Below are 20,768 nucleotides of genomic sequence, written 5' to 3' on the forward strand. Positions count from 1 at the left end.
CGGGCTTTAGATCAATACAAAAATATATGTACATATAGGTAGAATATATTAAGCAAAAACCTATATGTAAGTTTAAAAGATTCTTTTTTTCTTAATTGTATTTGTATTCGATGATACAATGAAAAGAAACCTACGACATACCTATAAGTGATCCATTTAAATGTTAACACTCATTATTCCGAAAATCTGCAACTTTGATGTCGCACAACAGCATTTTTGAAAATAAATTTTATTTTTACAATTTATATCGTTCTAATATTTTCATTTTTACTTTTTTTGAATGACAACATACATTTTTAAATTCATATTTTGAAACAAAATATATACCAGAGTACTATGAAACATGAAAATTAAATTTTTAACAAGGTAGTTAATTAGTTGTATACAAACAAACGTATAAGTATTAATTACAGTATAGACTAGCGGCGAGTAGTGGACTAACATTTTGCGGGTACCGCTGTGCCATTCTACTTCACTCATTAAAACTATTAATACAGGATAACTTTTGGGGTATTTTGATTTTTGACACATACAAATAAAATTTCTAACGAGTAGTTAATGAAGTATCAAGTAATTATAACTGAAGAGGACGTTACACTGACATTTGTTGTCTCTGTTTTACACAACAATCTTACCTCTTACGTAACATGGACAATTGTACGTTCAGCAGATCACGTTTAGCTCCTTCAGTTTAAAAATTAGAGTAGACCAAGAAATAGGAGAAAATAGAGAAAATAAGTAAATATAAAATTATCCTCTTATAAAATTTAAAGTTAAGATTAGATATCTAGGCTCTAGGTTCTGGGGCGTCTCAAAAGCTTTATATAATATAGCTAAGCACTTAACATTTTTTTAATACCTACTCAAATAGTCAAATGTTACCTACTGATACTGAATAAGTAACTAATGATTGTTAATTAGGTATCTATATTCTATATATATTTGCTAGCTTTTTCCTACATCTAACATATTTATAAGTAATCTGTTAGGCATGAAGTAAATCAAACTTGTATGTGTGGTGACCAAATAAAAAAAGCTAAATAATTGTTGAGTATTAGATAAAGCTCCCACTCCCCCATCCCCATCCCAATCTAAATAACAAATATCTTAGTACCATTAATGTGATGAAATATAATAATATGTATATTTAAGTTAGTTCATCGAAATCCAGTATTCCAGTGTTATAAATAACCTACCTACTGAATAAATTAATAATTATTGTATCATACAATTTCAAATAGTAAAATAAAACATTAATATATTTTTTTTTTTTTTTGATTTAAGCTTCGGCAACTGAGGCCATTAGCTGTAGGTTGTGTGGTACTGTAGGGGGGGGAACACGTGTGTGTTTTTGTTTTGGCAGAATTTCTATTGGGCACCCGTAGGTTTCTGCCATGCCCGGTTGGGGGATGGCGGCACTTGTTCTCCGGTCACCGCGACTTGTCCAGAGAAAAATGCAGCCCGGTGGCCGAGGATCGAACCGCGATCGGCTGCGTCGCAGCGGACGCGTCAGACCACTCGGTCACCTCGTCCCCCCATTAATATATTATACGCAGGCAAAGCAGCATAGATTAATAATTAAACATAGGTAGTTATTTAACAAAAATATATAATGATTCATTAATTTGTTATTATATAGGTACCAACACTAGGTATAATATCCAATTTTTATGGAATAAACTAATTATATTATAATTTAATAAGACTTAAGTTACTAATGTAATAGTAGTCTATAGCCCTATAGGTAATAACTACTAGCTAGGTACTACATTAGTGTACCTTTAGTACCTACCTACCTACTGCAACAATATAATATAGATATTCATTTTCCTGCTTTAAATTATTAATTAGGATAATTTTTTTAGTTTATAAATATTATACGATCAGATAAATAACATGATGCTAAACATATTTCAATAATATTATATAGATATACAACTTTGTTTTTGCATAAGCATTCCGCCAATATCTAGACGAGTAGATGACTATAAATAATCATTAATTATTACGTAAAAATAAATAGCGAAAAACATTACACAAGACACGTACAGTGAACATTTTGTAATTTAAAAAGAAATTCTTGGTAGCAAAATACGAATATTAAAAATCTCAATCAATGTATTAATAAAATTCCAAAAGTAATGTTAATTTTTAATTATTTTTTAACTTGATTTTAAATTATTTCTCAAACACAGTAGGTACAAATGCACCTATATAGGTTGCGCCATACATATTATATCCACATTAATGTTTTATATAGTTGAAATTACAATAAAATAAGTTGGCGCAACTATAACTTTTTAACTAATTCATATTAGTACTCTCAACTAAACACATTGTTTGATAATAACTAAATAAAACGTTACGCCAACTGAAAATTATCCAACTATTTACAATAACCAAATTTTTTTTTCCGTGTTGTTGTCTCTGCCTTATAAACATAAATCATTCAACATATTATATAAGCTAATGTCTTACCCTTAAGTGTAATAATAAGTCAATAGTCAGCTATATTCTATTATTGAGAGGACTTCACACGTCCTTCACTGAACAATTTTAAAATGATCATAAATTGCTTCAAAATAAAATATCAAGAAATTCCTTTGAAGATAATACTCTTACTTTTAAATTGTATAATAGTCCAATTCGCTCCAATATTAAAAATAACAAAAAAAAATGGATTCTATTCTTCTTAACGGAAAATTGTCAATGTTAGGTTTGCATTAAGGAGTCAATACGTGTGGGTGTGACATATTCTTAATAAAAACATTGTTAAAAACAATAGGTAAGCAAACAATTTTGAAGTCAAGCTTCAAGTCTAAAATACTTATACATTAGTACCTACATCACTAAGATAAATTCAGTTCAAAGTATATTTTAGTATGTAGAATAATCAAAATTATGTTTGCAGTGTTAACTATACACCATTATTGATTACCTTTTTTTTTTTTTAAATAATTGACTTTATTTGGAGAATTACAATCTATACATTTAATTTATTGATTACCTATACAATTTAGTAATATTAATAATAACTAACAAATGGTTATTGATAAGTGATAACCTACACATAATATTATGAGTTACACACAATAATTTGGTATGAATAGCAAGTATCTACCGGCTACCTTCAATAGTTAGAATGCTATATGCCTATATATGTATTTAAATAAATAGATAATTAGGTACCTTATCAAATAGGTAAGAACCTAACTTTATTATACTCAAGCGAGCTGCAAGCATGATTATTATTTATTATACGACTATAATATATCATGCTTTATTGTAAAAATTATAAATATAACTATGAAGTTATTACATATGATAAATACAACAGTTACATCATTTTCGTAATGAACTAACACTTGTACCCAGCAACAATCTATCTAAAAATAATATACAAAATTAGGTAGCGTTAATTAGGACGGTATTATATAATAATATTTATATTGGCATCATCACTCTTCGGGTATTTTAGAATTATATCAATCATGACTACGTGAGTGAGGGATTTTAGAGTAGCATAATATACATATAGCTATAAAAGAACCAGGCTATTCATTGCGGTATTGCATTATTGTGAATAAGATGAGTGCTCAAGGCAAGTGCTTTTGGGCGTTTTTAATTTTTAAATATTGTATAGGTACTTACATATCATTATTGCCAGTCACCGCGCGTGTACGATATACCTGGGTATATTATCAAATAATTTGAAATTGTATATTATTATCATTGATTATACATATTAGTTAACTATCTAATGATACTATCTGATAATATCTGTAAAAAAATAATATTATAAATATAGAATACGGGAATATGCAATATAGGTAATTTATAATATTTATAAAATTTTAAAAATATGTCTACTAGTTACTAGATATAGATGTGGTATCTTCTTACATTTAACTAGTTTACTACATGGTACCTACAGTTTTTCAGATACTCGAGAATCGTCATAGAAGATGGAAAGTAGTTTTATTTTCCAGTCAATTTCTTAGTTGCTTTGCTTTCCATAATAATCCACGCACCGCCGGTAAACGTATTCAGTTAATCCACCTCTGCATGCCGATTGGAATAAGATTCACTTTTAAATTTGTTGAAAATGTATCTTTTTTGTATTTCTGGGCATTAGCTGGTTTAGAGTAGATATACTATTATACTAAAAATTAAAATGTAGGTATCATAATTTATAGCATTTATTCAGACATCGTGCAGTAGGATGTGTCAGAGAAGTACCGACTACCGGGTAAATAATATTATCATCGTATATAAATATAATCTATTATTACCTACGGATTTACCTTAGATTGACGATACCACGGATATACCCAGAATATAATAATATACGAAGTCCTTGGTCTGAATCGTTTTTCGGAGATTATAGAGTGCGGATATATGAGGATTGGGGAACCTATGGCTATAATAGCAAAAAAGAACCGTGGTCGAAAGTGAAAGGCGTTCGAGGTTGTTTTTGAGAAAAAAGACGTGCGGCCACAATGCGTGATACATTCATACATAGGTACATCTTAATTGTTTTGTCAACGTAATGAACGATATATCAGCGCCTGTTTTGTTCGATAGTCCTAAAGTTGATAGGCACCTAGTAACCTAACCTACCCTAACCTGTGGTTTTGGCGATCCAAGCTGTTATTGTTTTAAAACAAAGAGTAAACCTTATACCATACTTATAGTATGGTATTTATGTTACTTTATATTTATGTTACTTATAGTATGGTATATTGCCATCATATTGCTGACCTAATAGTCATAGAACAAACATTTTTTTTTATGAAGAGCTGTTGTCTTAAGCAATTAAGCTCGACTGTTATTTACAGTCTCACAATTACATACCTACAGGCTACAAGGATACAATATAATATATTAACATCTATACATACAGTGAGTTTCTTTTTCTTTTATTTTTATAGGTGACACGAAATATTTCAGTTCAGTGCCCTAGGGTTGATATGGTGTTTTCGGGAGGAGATAGGGGTATAGAAATATATATAGTTTGAATTTTGATGATTTTTAAATTTTTTAGTTTTTTCAGTGAAAGCATGCGCAATACAATTTGCATTTGGTTTAACAGGCATTAGAACCCCTTCCAAGCTCCAAGTAACCCCTAGTAGGTTTCCAAGCTTGAATTTCAGACATATTCGATCTATTTTAAGTAGTGGAAGGTCTAATTAAGCTTTGAATAAATGAAGACAATATTGCCTAAAATATGTTACCTCTGTAAACGCATCATACGCTAATCCAGGCTAACAGTGGTGTCCCACACTATGTACTACGAGCAATCTTTAGGTGTGCCGCGATGTTTTGAAAGTTTTTTTTCTTTGATGTCACCGATTGCATTGAACTGTGAAACATAAAAATATAACGAATAGACTATTTACAGCAAAAAAACTAATTTAGTTTCAACTTTCAAAACATCAATTAGCTTGGCGGGCCATAGGTTTGGAGTCCTCTGGACTATATTGTTGTTTTATAATTTATTTTGTCATGTTATTTAAATCAAAGTTAAGACTGAATGTAATAAAATAGATAAATATTAAATATTATAGGGTCAAACGTTAAAAACTGATTATAGATTAAGTAGTTATATAATTCATATTTTCATAGCAATTAAATTATGTTTTAGAAGGTTTATTTTTATATACTATACAATCATATTTAATATAAAGGTGGTAAAAAAAGCATTTGTAGATAATCAGGAATTTAGATCAGGCCCAGTAGCGTAGCTGGGGGGGGGGGAGAAGGCATGGGTGGATGTCCCTCTTGATATTTTTTATTGTTGATGTTTTAATCATGGTTATAGCCTTACAGCCTGTAGGTAAAACAATCATATAGTGTCCAACTTTATTATATTAGTACATTAGTAACATTGTTATGTTTTATGTGGAAAATAAAAGTCCTGTTTTAGTCTTCCTCTCACAAGAGGTTATTAACTATATTTAAAAGTAGTTGTAGAAAAGTGTAGAGAGCCTTGGGTATTATATGTGTACCACACAAGTACAAGTTCATTCAAAGCTCAGACACATCTACATTAACAATTAACTTCAAATTTCATTGACATCAATTAATATTTTTCACAAAGAAATTCATTTTACTAATCATTGACTTACCATTACAGGTCTAAATATGTCTAATAAAGTAATAAGTAATAACATATTTTGTTTTAAGATTCATTGGTGGTTAGGTTAGGTTAGGACACATTTTTTGTCTTTATTGAGATTAACAAAAAATTATTGTATCTTAACAAGGTATATATCAATATAAATGATCACAATAAATTGTGTTACTTGGAATAAAACAAAGGTAAACAATCCCTTGGACATCATTATTAAAATTTACTGTGCATACTCTTTATTATGTTCAATGATTTTATTCAAGCTAATCCAGTATCTTATTAACAGTACCTAGTTAAATAAGTCATAGATGGTCAAATTGTATGTTGTTAATAATATAATAACAAATTATGTATGAACCAAATAGAATTAGGACACTAGGGACCGATAACTGCATTCAGTTGATAACCTCAGACAGTGATTTGGCCACATTTAATGTCTTACAATAGCAAACACTAAAACAATAAATTACCAAAGTTCTTGTCCAATAGTACATTGAAAAACAATATGAGAGTGGGAAATATTTCATGAGAAATAATTAAGAGAGTACAGTAGGAGTATTTGTTCAGTATATAATTTTTTTTTATGACCATCAAATGTCTAAACCAAAATCTAATAATATTTACGGGTGAAAGGTGATAAAATAAATATAGGTTAATTAAGATTACAAATTATCATTTGTCTTATATCAAAAAAATACACAACTACTGTGTGTAAATGGCACATCACTGAACATATTTATATATTCAACAAAACAATACAATACAAATAAATAAATAGTGAAAATTCAAACCGTTTTACAATTTGTTTTCAAAAAGTTTAATACACTCTGCTCATTATCTGATCACACACATAAACACACACAATTATTTAATCTAATATTATACAAACATGTGTATAATATATAATACATAATATATATGTTATACATAAGAAAAGAGTACAAAATACAATGTATATTTTTATCATAACAAAATACAATATTTTTCAACTATACTTAAGGTATTTTAAATTCCATCTGTTGACAATAGGTAAGACGTAAGGGAAGAAGTTATGGTTAAAATATTTGGATTAAAAAAAAGCGCAATATCCTTGTTTGGATGTAATCGTATATAAAGTTGCATGTTTAAATAGCCATTAACTAATAGTTTTAATAATAATAATAATAATAATAATAATAATACATTCAAATGACAAACATATTACAGAAATGTATAAAAATAGATAACAAATGTATTAAAAAGTATAATGTATTTACATATGAATTTAAAAAATTATAAATGACCGAAACTACAGTATTAATTCTAACGCATTAACTCTGAAATTATCTTAACACAATAATGTGATGCTCAGTATGGTAAAAGATATATGAGATGAACTTACTAGAGTATCAATTGCATTTTCATGGTAGTATTTATGGGAATCACAAAACAGGTTGAGCATGTGTACAACTGATTATTATAAAATTTGAAATAATGAAAGTTATTATAAAATTGGCACTTGAGTTTTTTTTTAATAAATAGGTTATTTTATTTATATTCAAATTCGCATAAGCACCCTGTTCATCATAAAAAAGTTGTACTGTTTATTTTAAATACAATTCTGTTGAAGGAATATTAATAAATTATTTTGTAAATACACTCTATTATAAAAAAACACAACACAAATTGTTGTATTAATGCTTTAAATAACAAGTGAAATTTTGTTAGAACTTCCCATGATAATAACATGCAATAATTACAATAATTGTACCACACATTAAAATTGTGTCTGAATGTCGTTGGATACTTATTAATAATGCAATTTATAAAATTAAAAATATTAAATGCATAATAGGACGATAAAAATTGTAAATTAATACAAGACCATTCCAATTATATTGTAAAAGATTGTTAAGGCTTTATGTTTGTTTTATTTCTTACTAAATAATATCTAAACATTTTAATAGGCATTGATTATGTTTTCGAACTGTAATGTTTGGTCATAGATATGAGTTATATTAAATATTTTAATAAATATATTAAGTTTAAAAATTCAATGTAACTATATATAATCGGAATATCCATACAAATATTTTTTTAATTATTGTATTCGATATTATATTACAGGCAGAATTAAAACTAAAATAATAATTGGGTTACTATCTTATAATTAACAAATTTATTTTAAGCTATAGCAAAATAATTAAATTTCGTTGTTAAATTTAAAATATATATCAATTAAATCAAAAATGCTTATTAAAAACAATTAATAAGTGTACGTTGAATGCAAGTTTTTCAGAATTTGTTTTATACAAGCACTTAGTTGCAATATCTTATAAATAAATGGTTTTTTTTTTTAAATTAAACAATATTTATAATTTACAGTCAAAATTGTCTCTATTATCAAAGTTACATAGATCATTTTAAATTCTATCAGCACAAAACATTGTTATAGTTTCATGAAACACTATTTGTATTCAAACCAGCATTTATTTATTTGCAATAATATTATATTGTTTCCAATATTTATTGTAATGCTCAATAAAGGACTAGAGATTCATGGAGTAGTTAAATTTGTTTGGAAGCACATTTTTAATTAAAAGATTCTAGATTGAGATAGAAAATTAATATTGTTTTGTAGTTAACATATCTGTTTATAACCACACAATTATAAGTCCCAAAACTAACAATCAAGATTCTTAATTTTAAAAAAAATTATACTTACGTGTAACTGACCAATTCAACCAAACAGTATTTAATTAACATTATTTTTAGTTGGGCATAATTATTCAAACCTTTTAATATGAATTTAACAAATTAACTTTGTGAGTTAATAAAAAGTGCTGAAAGAATACAAATAATAATATAACTCATTATAAATAAAAAGGACAATTACAAATTGAGGGAAAAAGAGGAACATAACTTAATATATTATATCGATAATAAAAATTTTAAAAACACACTGAAGACTAGAGAAAAGTAGAATTGTAACCACTTTGAGCATGTTATTTTGTAATTAAATAATGTATGTTGTCATAAATATAGCAAATATAACCGGAATACACCGAGTTTATCTCAAAGTTCCTTATAATTGTTTAAAAAAAATTGTTGTACCATACGATTAGTCATCATCGTCATTAGTATCCACATGTTCTGTATCATTATCTTTGGTTTCCACATCATTCTGGTCATTATTTTTAAGAACAAGAGAATCACCACTATCTTTGGCTACATCAGTAGTATCTTCGGCTGCTCGAGCTTCTAAAGCCCTTATACGGTTTTCATGTTTTACAATCATGGCTTTTAACTTCCGAATTTCCTCTTTAAATTCTTTCACAATATCATCCTAAAAATAAATAGTATTTAGTATGACAAATTTAAAAAAATCTTGGTTGAAAATGTACATAAAAAAAAAATGTTTTCGCACTGCTTTAGTGGTGCCTTACACAACAATGTAACTATTAATAGTTAACAATAATGTAAATGTCATTGTTTTTACTAACTGGAATTGATTGCTGTGGCTGAATAAATTGTGGTTTAGCTACTGGTGGTGCGGTCGTATTGTTTGAACTGGACTTGACTGTTTTATTTGCTGATGGTTTATCCAATATATTTGGCTTTTTAGCCACCTTCATTTCAGAAGCAGTAGGCAATCGTGTTGGCTGATGATAATCTTTTAATGATATCAGTATAGGTTCAGCATCTTGACCATTAAACCAATCTTCAGCATCTATTGCGGGAATATCTCCTATAGTGTCCGGGTATAAATCTTCTTGAAATAACTCTGACTAAAAACAAAATTTAATTACAATTTTTAAATTTATAAAAAAATAAGTAAAAAGTTACTACCTTTCTTGGAACCGTCATGCTGATTGCTTGACAGAGTCCAGAATTATTTAAACGATAAAACTTTGATATTTCACAAATGGATACATCACAACCACGTTTCGGCATCATACCAATTCCTCTTTGAGGATCTGGTGTTTGGAACGTATTAATGTAGTGAACAAATGGATGTTCAGCCGTAATTTCAAAATATCGAATAACACTATCCCCCTAAAAATATATATTTATTTAAATGCGTCTCTCAAATAATAAAACATGATTAAAAATAACACATTACCTTGCCACACAAGTAAATCATACTAGTATCAGGATCATACAGTGGAAACATGACTCCATTGCTTGTATCTAATTCAACCATAACAATAGGATCATCTAGTTTTTCAGGAGATCTCAATGAATACTGTCTTTCAGAAAGTTTACTAAAACCAGTTGTAAATATAAGGCCTCCTTTTAAAAATATACCTCGGGATGCCTTGCTACCTTCATGACATATTACTTCCTACAATAATAATGAATAAATATAAATATTTAAAATTAATGAACTAAAATGTATACCTGCTCGATTTCCCCACTTCTAGGATTGATTAGCCTCAACTTTTTATCTTTACATGTTGTCAATAACTGTGATCCGTCAAAATTCCATGAAGCACTAAATACGATATCTGGGTGGCAGTCAATATGAATAAGTGGTTCACCAACACCAACATTCCAGATTACTACTTGATTATCAGATCCTATAAAAACAAAACAAGTATAAATATTACATTTTACAATAAATAATTCAAAATAAAAATTACCAGCAGATAATAAAATATTTCGAGCTGTTGGGTGCCATAAGACTAGACCAACTCTCCTCTGGTGATAAATTAAATCTACTACTGATTCAGTTAATGTGCTATATAAAAAAATTTGATTTTTAGTATAAAATTAAATAAGTTCAAAAATAAAATTAAAAAGTTCACATACCGTGAAATTCCACCGTCGGGAATTTGCCAAACCTTTACCACACAATCTTCAGAACCGCTAGCAATTACATTGTCATTATGCGGACACCATGCTATGTCCAACACTGGACCTTTATGACCACCAACTACAGGTTGGTCAGCGGGTAATCGACCAGTCTAAAAAAACATTTATCACGGAGTTAATTCTATCCAAGCCATGAACAATTAATATAAGTAATTTGGATCATTTGCATAAACCGCTCATTTCTCTTATTAGTTATCAGTTATCATGTATATAATTGTTGAACTATAAAAGTTTTATACTTGTAAGTAACGAAAAAATTCAATTATTTAATATTGATTTTTTTTGTAATTCTATTTTAAATTTCATTTATAATTAACTAGTGTGTAATAAAAAAAATAGTCATGCTGTTGAAAACAAGCGTTTAGTGTATATGTGATATTCATTCTCCGCCATTTACAGAAAACAACAAGTATTTAAGTATGGAGTTTATTTATAAACAAAGTAAGTTTAATTTTACGAAAGAAATAAGATTTTTAAGGAATGAGCAAACTTCTTTAAATTGTTCTGTAAAACCAGCCACATTTTAGGAAGACATTGTATTGGTAATATAAAAAAAAATCTTCTTACAAATAGCCAGTACGCGGCTTCTATAAATAATTAGCTTAAAATCCACCATAAACCTAAAACCAATTTTAAGTTAAAATAGCCAAGTTTAAAATAAATTTATTTATTTTTAAATGAATTCAGAACCGAAATAGTTTCATTCACGAAATATTTAATAATAGTACACATTGTTATAAAAACTACCGAGTACTGGCAGATGCATTAAAAATATTTTCTGGGGAAACCCTAATCAAGCTAATAATAATAATATGGGTACTAGACACTAGTGAAAATAATTAATGATAACAATTTTTAAATATTTATCGTATACATTAATATCCTTGAATTAAAATCAAAATTATTAATAACTAATAAGCAAACGATAAACAATACCTAAACATTTCATTAAAGTAAATCTCAAAAAATATTTGCTCGTGTTTAAATATTATTATTAAAATGTCGAGTTACCTCTAAAGTTACCTCTGGTAAAAACAATAGAGGTTAACTTGTATACATTTTCTAAATTCAAATATATTACTAAACAATCTAATATTGTTTAAATATTTTCTTATGTATATCGATACACATTATTGGTTAACATTTTCAGTCTTCGCAATTTTTAATTATAACAATATCACTAACAATTTTTAAACTAGTCATAAATCAAGTATATAAATAGAAAAAAAATCAATTTGAAAACCACTAACGTATGCTCTACACGAAATCAAAAATGCATATAATATAACTTGATAGTACTTTGATTTTACACATAAATGTACATTTACATTTACTCATGTAATTCAAACAAACAAAAAAGTAAAAAACACACCTGTTATGGACTTTATAGTTCTATGATCTATGAATTATGATATATATAGTATCCAACCACGTATTACAAAATAACTAATGATACGAAAAAAAACCATAAGGAAACAATATAAACTGTAAACTATTGTTTAGAATTTAGTTATTTTTACGTGTACGCACATATCTTAGTGATATGAGTCACTAAGTTAGTATAAATGCACCGTAGAGTATATACACAACTGTATAATATGTATAAATAATTTTGTACGATGATAATGATTTTGTTTTGTTCTCAGTCCATAATTATTGTATTTGTAAATAATGGAACATATATATATCAATAGTACTTAATATTATACCTCAATATAACATTAAAAACAATAAAACCAAGGAAATTGCAAGACACCAATTTTTCATTGCACAAATACGAATTCTTTTAAAATGCATAATATATTTATCATTTGTAGAATGTCATTGAAATTATTGAATGAAATATAAACGAACAGTTTAAATAACAAAAAATACTCTAGCATTGTTCATATTATTATCTAGGTAGGGGGTCCATCATTTTTATTCTATCCGTATTCTTATTTCTTGGCAATGTGTTTGTATGGACCATGAATATTAATTATGACGTCATCCGTTAAGATAAATACATTGAGCATGTACTGAATGAAATTAATTGACCTGTATAGCTGTAATATTGTTATAACGCACAGTTATTTCATAAGTGTTTATTTAAGTATTTTACTTATGTGGAATAATTAAGTTATAACTTATAATAATAGTATATAATAATATGATATGTGAAATGTACATTATATAATGTTAAATACATTTTACAACTTTTTAATTTGTGCCAATTTACCCAATTAAGAAAACGTAATATTTTTAATAGGCTAAATATTAACTACCATATTATTACAATAATATATTAATATATTATACTATTGTCTTTATTGCCTTTTAATTCACACAATTATCTATACTAAAAATATCGATATTGAAATATACTACAAATTGAGTGCAAGGAAAAATTGGCATTTTGCACACGGCAACCGTTCAAATGTATTTTTGATGATTTTAATCTCCTGGGAGAACTTTAAATATAGAAATCATGAAGAACAGTTATTATGTATAAATTATTTTAGGCTTACAACGTCACTAAGTGGGGTTGCCCTGATTATGTCGAGTGCTGACCACAGAAAATATACGAATCAAAATAAATACACACTACCATACAGACCTCTTAATTACAATTATTGGATGTTTAGCTGGCCTCAGCAAGAGCTTTGTTTTAAGTATTAATATACATAATACACAGTTACTATTGTGATTTTTACCATCATTCTTTATTTATTCATTGGTTAAATAAAGATGATCCCATCATGAAATAGGTAGTAGGTACTATCTTAAGTAGTGACTCATTTTTATTCTGTATCTGGTTGCGAGGTCAATTACGAATTAGATAACTATAGTCCATAATTTATAGATGGATTGATTATTTATCTTTTTTTATGTATCTACTTAACAATAATTATGACTGTTGAAAAATTGAATTAATTTTTAAGAAATGAAATTGCCAAATCTGAACCAAAGGTTTTCCAACAACAATTTGATTTACTATTAAATTATTATTAAATATTTATTAAATATAATACCTATATAGAATTTTCAATTTTAAAACAAAACCGATGTATATAATTCATATTTGTTTTATTAATATTTAGTCAGTGACTATGACAGCTTGACAATTATTTTAAGTATATCTAGGTAATTCATATTTAACCTATTTTACATTTGTAAATAAGCCTACCAAAATATTTAAGTTTTCCAACACAGTAATAATTTTAAGAGAAACAAATTAATAAATTAGAATTAAGTTCTTCACATAAAAAAACTTATTCATCTATATACAATTTATTTCCTTCTAGATAATGTAGATAAAGCATATCTAAAAATGATTATAGTATAATATCATAACAAGATAGTCAACAACTAAGTCTTAACAATATAAAAATGATATTAATACATATATTGATAATAGCATTTGTTTCTGATGTAGTTGCTCGAGTAGTTGTTACTTGTTTAGCTACTATACTACGACATCATATTTAATTACAATAGATATACAAATCATCACATTACATTGCATATTTGGTGTCAATGATAAAGTTCACATAGAAATAGCTAAAACATTATTCCAATTTACTACTTAAATTTCAATACTTAATGTAACAGTACCTAATTTAATGATGAAATGAAATCCATAATGTAAACTATCCTGTTACTAAAAAGATAAAAGTTTATATTTAATACTTTATTCTTATTTGTGGTTTAAAAATATATATATCAATAACTGGCATATCCAAACTAAAATAATCTATAAGTACCTATCTAGGCCAAGAGTACCTATACTTAAAATTGTCTTCTACTTTTTTCCTATGAACAGTAAAACTAGCAAAATATTGTTAGCATACTTTTGATCTAATAAGCAAATTTGATTTATTTTTATTCTAATGAACAGCTTACCTTTTTGACTAATATAACAAATTAAAAATGCCTGAATAACTAACTTTATAAGAAAAATGTAATACCTAATGGGTTTATGAGAATGAGAAAACAAGTTCTAATTTTGAATATACATATTATATACATGTATAACCTAACCTATATTATGACACATTTATTTATACTTCAGCTACAGTAATACACATATTTATTTATATTATGTAAATAATTATCTTCAGTTTCTATGGGTAATTACTTAGTTAATGAAAACAAATTAATTAATTTTAGAAAACTCACCTTTGAAAGAGGTAAAACAATAAAAGCGCCCCCGCCAGCTGATTCAACAATACAGGCCACAAATTTTGGATTCACTGCACAAAATGTGGAATCCCATGAAGATTTGGATACTCGAATATTGTCATAACAGTATTCACGTTTTAGAGCTGTGCCATAAACGTGACGAAACTTACTACTTCTTACTTTAAAAGACATCTGTAAATAAACAAAATTATTACAAATTAAATTACACCATATCATAGGGGTAGACCAACTACTAAATTATTTTATATGCAATACAGACATTAGTTAATAGATATGTATATTTTCATCAGGTTTAATGTTTTTAGTGATTCTGATAATTTCAGTGATCAATTGTACAGCAAAATATTTAAATATGTATTATGTACCTTTATTTTCTGTTTTTCCACCAACAGCAGAGGAGGCTCTGTTTGAACAATACTACTCCTCTGCTGCTATCATGTATTATGTACCTAATGTATAGTAAAATGCCAAGGTACCTAATAAAGAAAAGGCATAGAGGACAGCACAGCTGGCCATGGTGTATAAGTGAAATGTACTTAATCCGACTGTTCAATATGTCATAATTTATAAGTTACAAATTCATTGTAGGTACTAGGTATATACGAGTACTAGGTTGATTATCTCCCAGACCATCTCTGAAAAGCATATTCAAGAAGGTTGAGAACCATCATTGGACTTCAATTTATGGTTACTACCTATCGGTAAACTCCTTAAAAAAATGAGTAGCACACAATTATTATTAGGAACCTAAGACACATACATAGTTGAAAACTTGATCATATTCAATTTTTACTTTACATCAAACAACTTGAAAAGTCTAATTTGATAAGAAAACTCTTGTTATAACAATTGCTTATCATAATACATTTGAAACAATATTTGTATTAAATAAATATATTTATATTACAGGTACGCATGAGTATTGAGTATAATAATGTGTTGATTTTCTCTCTAAATTTATAACAGAATATGAATCACAATATCTCCAACTTTATCAACAAAATCTCAAATACAACTGGATTCAAATTCAAAATCTGTATCCACTTAAAAATATTTTGTAATAACTTTGAATATGTAAGAATACTACTGTTATGCAAATATACAAGTTCAATTGAACTAGGTATCAAATATTCACTTTGTATTTTTGGTAATGTTTTGCTTTACTGACTTTGTCCTAATTAAAATTAACTACCTAGTACCTAGTGAACATTCGGTTGATTTAAAAACAACTAAAAAGTGGTCAAATATCGGGGATAATATTTGATTTTCAAACAACATTTGTATAAATTAATCAAGTCAATTCTACTATAAAAGTGTTAATGTATAAATAAAAACTAAAAACCTATAAATTTAATATTTTCTCACAGTAATCATGAGCAAAATTAAAATGTAAGATAAATACAGTAGGTATATTTTTCTGATTTTATTTTTTATTAATAAATAAGGTTATACCTAGGTAGTGTGGATACCTAAACATGCTTTTGTTCTCACAAAATTGGCTATAATAAATAAAGAAATAAAAACAAATGACTACATACAAATTAGCATTGATAACCTACATTTAACAATTTAAATATTCTTTGTATGTTCAAATCATAAGCTCTCGAAAATAATTAGGCAGGCAATTATTATATCTGAAACTGACTTTATTTCAATAAAAATGAATTTTAATAATTCTGAAGTTTTAGAATCTAAATTGTTTGTTTTCCAATGTCTCAACTAAAATAGGTATACAATTTATGCTTGCCGAAAAAAAAATGAGTGCAATACAGACAGATGTCCTCTAAAATTATGTCATTGACAAACATCCATCAAGATTCGAACGGATTCCAAAAAAAAAGGCGTGCAACCGACAGACGAGCCCTCGACGTAGGTACGACAATCTGGCACTGAACATCCCAATAATTATCGAGCAAGTACGTCGATGAATAAAAATGAAATGCAATCGGCACGCTGAGTACTGAGAAACTCGTAATGAGTAACCCGAAAACGATGTAATAAGACTCACGCCCCCAGGCAAAAGTTTGGGTGCTGTGGGTATTTAGACATATCTTACAACCGTAACAATAATAATACCGGGACCCAGGTGCCTATCGAGTCGAAAAAAGATGACTCGATTCGACTTGGGCAATAATACTTATAAAAAAAAATAGACAAATCGCTTAACGTGAACTCACCTCGGTGACTCATGCAACGGGAATTTCTCTAGAGTATAATACGTATAATCTGTATATTTGATATATTTTTTTTCCCCGGCGTTATCTCGGAAACTGCTAACGGAGCCCAGGCGGTCCAGCCAAATACGTGTAGGTACGGCCGCGAGTGTGTGCGTGTGTGGCGGCGACGCGAGTGTGCGGAGCGGATGAGAACGAATTATTTCGAAAAGTATCAAAGTTCGCGAGATATCGTCGATCGGCGGAACCGCGCGATAATTAATAAATTGCGATCGTTGCGGTGTGCGTTGACGAGCGGAGAAAAAAAAAATCAAATAAATAAATATTGTAACAGACGGACAAGATAACCGGAACGTCGTTTCGACCGCGCGACGCGGGGGGAGAAGACGATATTAAGCGGCTCGGACAACGGTCAACGGCTGAACGGCGCGGCGAACTGGCCGTGAATCGGAGGGAAAAAAAAAAGGTCCCCGTCTAATATCACTGAATCACTCTACCATATTTGGCGTTTGCGAGTGGAAACGCGACGGCTGGCTACTGAATCGGTGGAAAGACGGATGGATGGCCGGGGGTCGTCCGCAGTCCGCCGGTTTATTTACAATCAACGACGCACGGGGCAGTGCGACACCGAGCGCCGTGGCCGCAGTGCCGCCAACGTCGCGGGACCCCCACGCGAGCGGCGAGCCGCGGTTGACGCCTTGACGACGGCATAGTGTCGCACGTCGTCGTCGCCGTCGCCGCGCACGTCTGCGACGGGTACAATGTATTTATGTGCATACATAATATATTTATAATAAATATACATATTACAGTATTATACGGACGTACCGCAAACGGATACGGTATGCCGGTGGTACGCATCTGCATTCTGCTGAACTACGCCATACTTTACCACCGACTACAATATTATTTATATAATTATTTATTATTAATTCTACTGTTCGTCAACACGCGCAGATGACACGCGTTTCGTATTCGTGTCGTGAAATCTTTTGCACACCGCACACGCATAACATATTATTATTATTATTATTATTATTATTATTATTATTACCTATCTGTTGTATCATCAACAAGACGAGACACATTATAATATTATTATGCAACGCCGGACGATTATTATTTATCAACGTTCGTAGTTCGTTTATAATATTAGTATTTCAGTGTTATATGACATACCTAACTATTAAATTAATATTTGAATTCTTGTAAGATATTGAATTTAAATTTTACAGCACAACAGCAGCGAAAAATTTAAACATTTTTCAATTAATTCAGATTTGATTCTTCACAGACAAATGAGTAGTTCTTGCTTCCTCCTCAGTCCTGGAGGTTTATAAATAATGGTTGAAAGATTAGATAATCCCTATAGAATATACTAAAGAATATTGAAAGCACGCCCAAATCAATCGATGCTCATTCAGAGTGATGACTAATGAGAATAAAATTGTCAAGATATCCGAAGCGTATCAAAACATTTTATTTTTAGTTTTATAAATAAACAATTATTTTTATAAATTGTTTGAAAGTTTGGAATACATTTACACAATGTCACAATAATGTGATTTTCATTCGATGAGCGTATAATACTATATATATTTTCCATTATATTAATATTATAGTTGTTTACATTTATAATATTGTGGTAAAGCTTACGTGAGTTACAACTTACAACAACAACATTATCATGATGATGCCTTGACGGCGGTATTGGCGTATTGCAGAATACCTAAACTACTTACTATTTTCAAAATTTAATTTCAGATTCGCCGAGCGATGAATGTATTGAATTTACGATAGGTGTAGTTTTCTTTTTCATTCTGTATGTCATCACTCATTCACTCATCACCTTTTGGGGCAGTAAAAATGGTTTTATTTTCTACTTTAACGTCTTTCCTGGTAGAAAAATGAATCTAGTTTTGAGGGGATCAGAAGAAAAAACTCCCATTCGTTTTCAAAATGTATTTCTAATTTCTATACTGTAGCCAGTAAATGCCTACCATCATCTGTAAATGCTATATCGGTAGTTCACGTGCTACATTTGACTGGCATTCTAATCCACCCAGTATCCCTCACTTCGATGGGTTATGGGTGGCGTAGGTTAAGTGGCTATTGGTGCGGATCATTGGTAATCATATTTTCACGTACCTATGAAGAGTTCTCAAAAGTTTTGGTGCTCATAGAAGTTGTACTTATACTCAATTCGTGTCCCCTTACAACCGCCTCTATCGATCTGCACGACCAAGATTGTCTGACAACGCGACATGTTTTAATTTGGCAACCTCTGATAGCGGTCCCACCCAGGTCAGACTCTGCTTTCCGCTCGTGATGTGTCAAATCGGTGGAAACTGTTGAACCGCCAATGCCATCCGGCATTTTGGAGCCGCTGGTCGTCGGAATACCTGATCCCCCTTCAGTACTTATTTGCAACGGTAAGGCTTATGACTTTCTTACATGCCACCAGAGAAAACTGTAAAGGTGTATGGTAAAAAAAGGTCCTTACGAGTTATGGCAGAAGAGAAATCTACCTCTAAGATGCTCCGAACAATCTTTTGATGAAGCCGCCTGTCACTCTCTGCAGAGACCATGGTCAGCACAATCGTGTCGACCGTGTCGTGACTTAGCCAGTGCATGAGCAGTGAGCACCACCCAACACAGTCACAACCAGTGGCGTCATTTGTGGGATGCAAGGGTATGCAAATGCATCCCATGAATATTTTTAAACACACTTTTTGTGTAGATTATTTTATAAAATTATAAAACAAATAACAATAGTTTTGTAATTTTTTTTTGATTTGTCACAATATTTTGTGGATCACCAATATAACATGATATCTACACCGTGTAAATAACGATAAAACGTCGATAACCGTTACTATTTTACTAACTTACAGCGGGGCCTCAAATAGTCGGGTTCGTTAGTGACGTCTAGCGGGCGGCAGGGCCCCCACTATTTTATTACTCCATAGTCATCCGTTGTCGTGTTGTCGTTTCTTGTTTGTATCGCGATTAAATATATTAATAGATATTTTTAATAGTGGTTTGTACTGTGGTAATATTATAAAAAATATGGTATTGAACCTTTGAACATAGTTAATATACTATATAATATTTATATTATTACTGTCCGTGTCGTTCTTGAATCGTGACACGCGTTGAATTTTTATACTTAAACACCTGATAAAATATCTATATTCTATATATTTTATAAGATGAATAAAAAACGTGATACATCAGAAGCTTCTATCATGTCGAACTACTAAAATAATTTCCATATTTATATAATAAATATCTATAATACAAAATACCACAAGACACACTTGCTCGCCACTCATGCACATATTATAATATTTTAGATTTTGAAAGGAGTAATAATGTTAATTTTACAATGATTTTTTTACACCTTATTCTATCTGCTTGACAAT

General features: G+C 29.4%; 1 protein-coding gene across 3 annotated transcripts; it reads right to left on the minus strand.

The window, feature by feature from the left end:
* Positions 1-8,443: 8,443 nt before the first annotated feature.
* LOC111033983 (coronin-1C) lies at positions 8,444-19,987 on the minus strand. Of its 3 annotated transcripts, XM_022314974.1 has the most exons (10): positions 19,872-19,987; positions 19,492-19,813; positions 15,146-15,340; positions 10,925-11,079; positions 10,756-10,853; positions 10,514-10,692; positions 10,236-10,457; positions 9,962-10,168; positions 9,616-9,900; positions 9,234-9,458 (listed from the first exon to the last, which is right to left on the minus strand). In XM_022314974.1, exons 3-10 carry the CDS (start codon positions 15,338-15,340, stop codon positions 9,234-9,236), a joined length of 1,566 nt encoding a protein of 521 aa, XP_022170666.1. In that variant the 5' UTR covers positions 19,492-19,813; positions 19,872-19,987. The 3 variants fall into 3 exon arrangements, with proteins under 3 accessions (XP_022170667.1, XP_022170666.1, XP_022170665.1); XM_022314973.1 differs by lacking the exons at positions 19,492-19,813; positions 19,872-19,987 and adding an exon at positions 17,347-17,913; XM_022314975.1 differs by lacking the exons at positions 19,492-19,813; positions 19,872-19,987 and having other exon boundaries at positions 8,444-9,458.
* Positions 19,988-20,768: the final 781 nt, after the last annotated feature.

This window comes from Myzus persicae, unplaced genomic scaffold (genome assembly GCF_001856785.1).
Source record: "Myzus persicae strain clone G006 unplaced genomic scaffold, MPER_G0061.0, whole genome shotgun sequence".
NCBI lineage: Eukaryota > Metazoa > Arthropoda > Insecta > Hemiptera > Aphididae > Myzus > Myzus persicae.

Bases quoted from the DNA above. Each gene is read 5' to 3' on its own strand.
- LOC111033983 (XM_022314975.1), bottom strand. From the start codon at position 15,340: ATGTCTTTTAAAGTAAGAAGTAGTAAGTTTCGTCACGTTTATGGCACA. The intron at 10,854-10,924 runs GTATGTGAACTT...TTTTTTATATAG, and splicing joins CCCGACGGTGGAATTTCACG to CACATTAACTGAATCAGTAG. The intron at 9,901-9,961 runs GTAGTAACTTTT...TTTTGTTTTTAG, and splicing joins GCATGACGGTTCCAAGAAAG to TCAGAGTTATTTCAAGAAGA.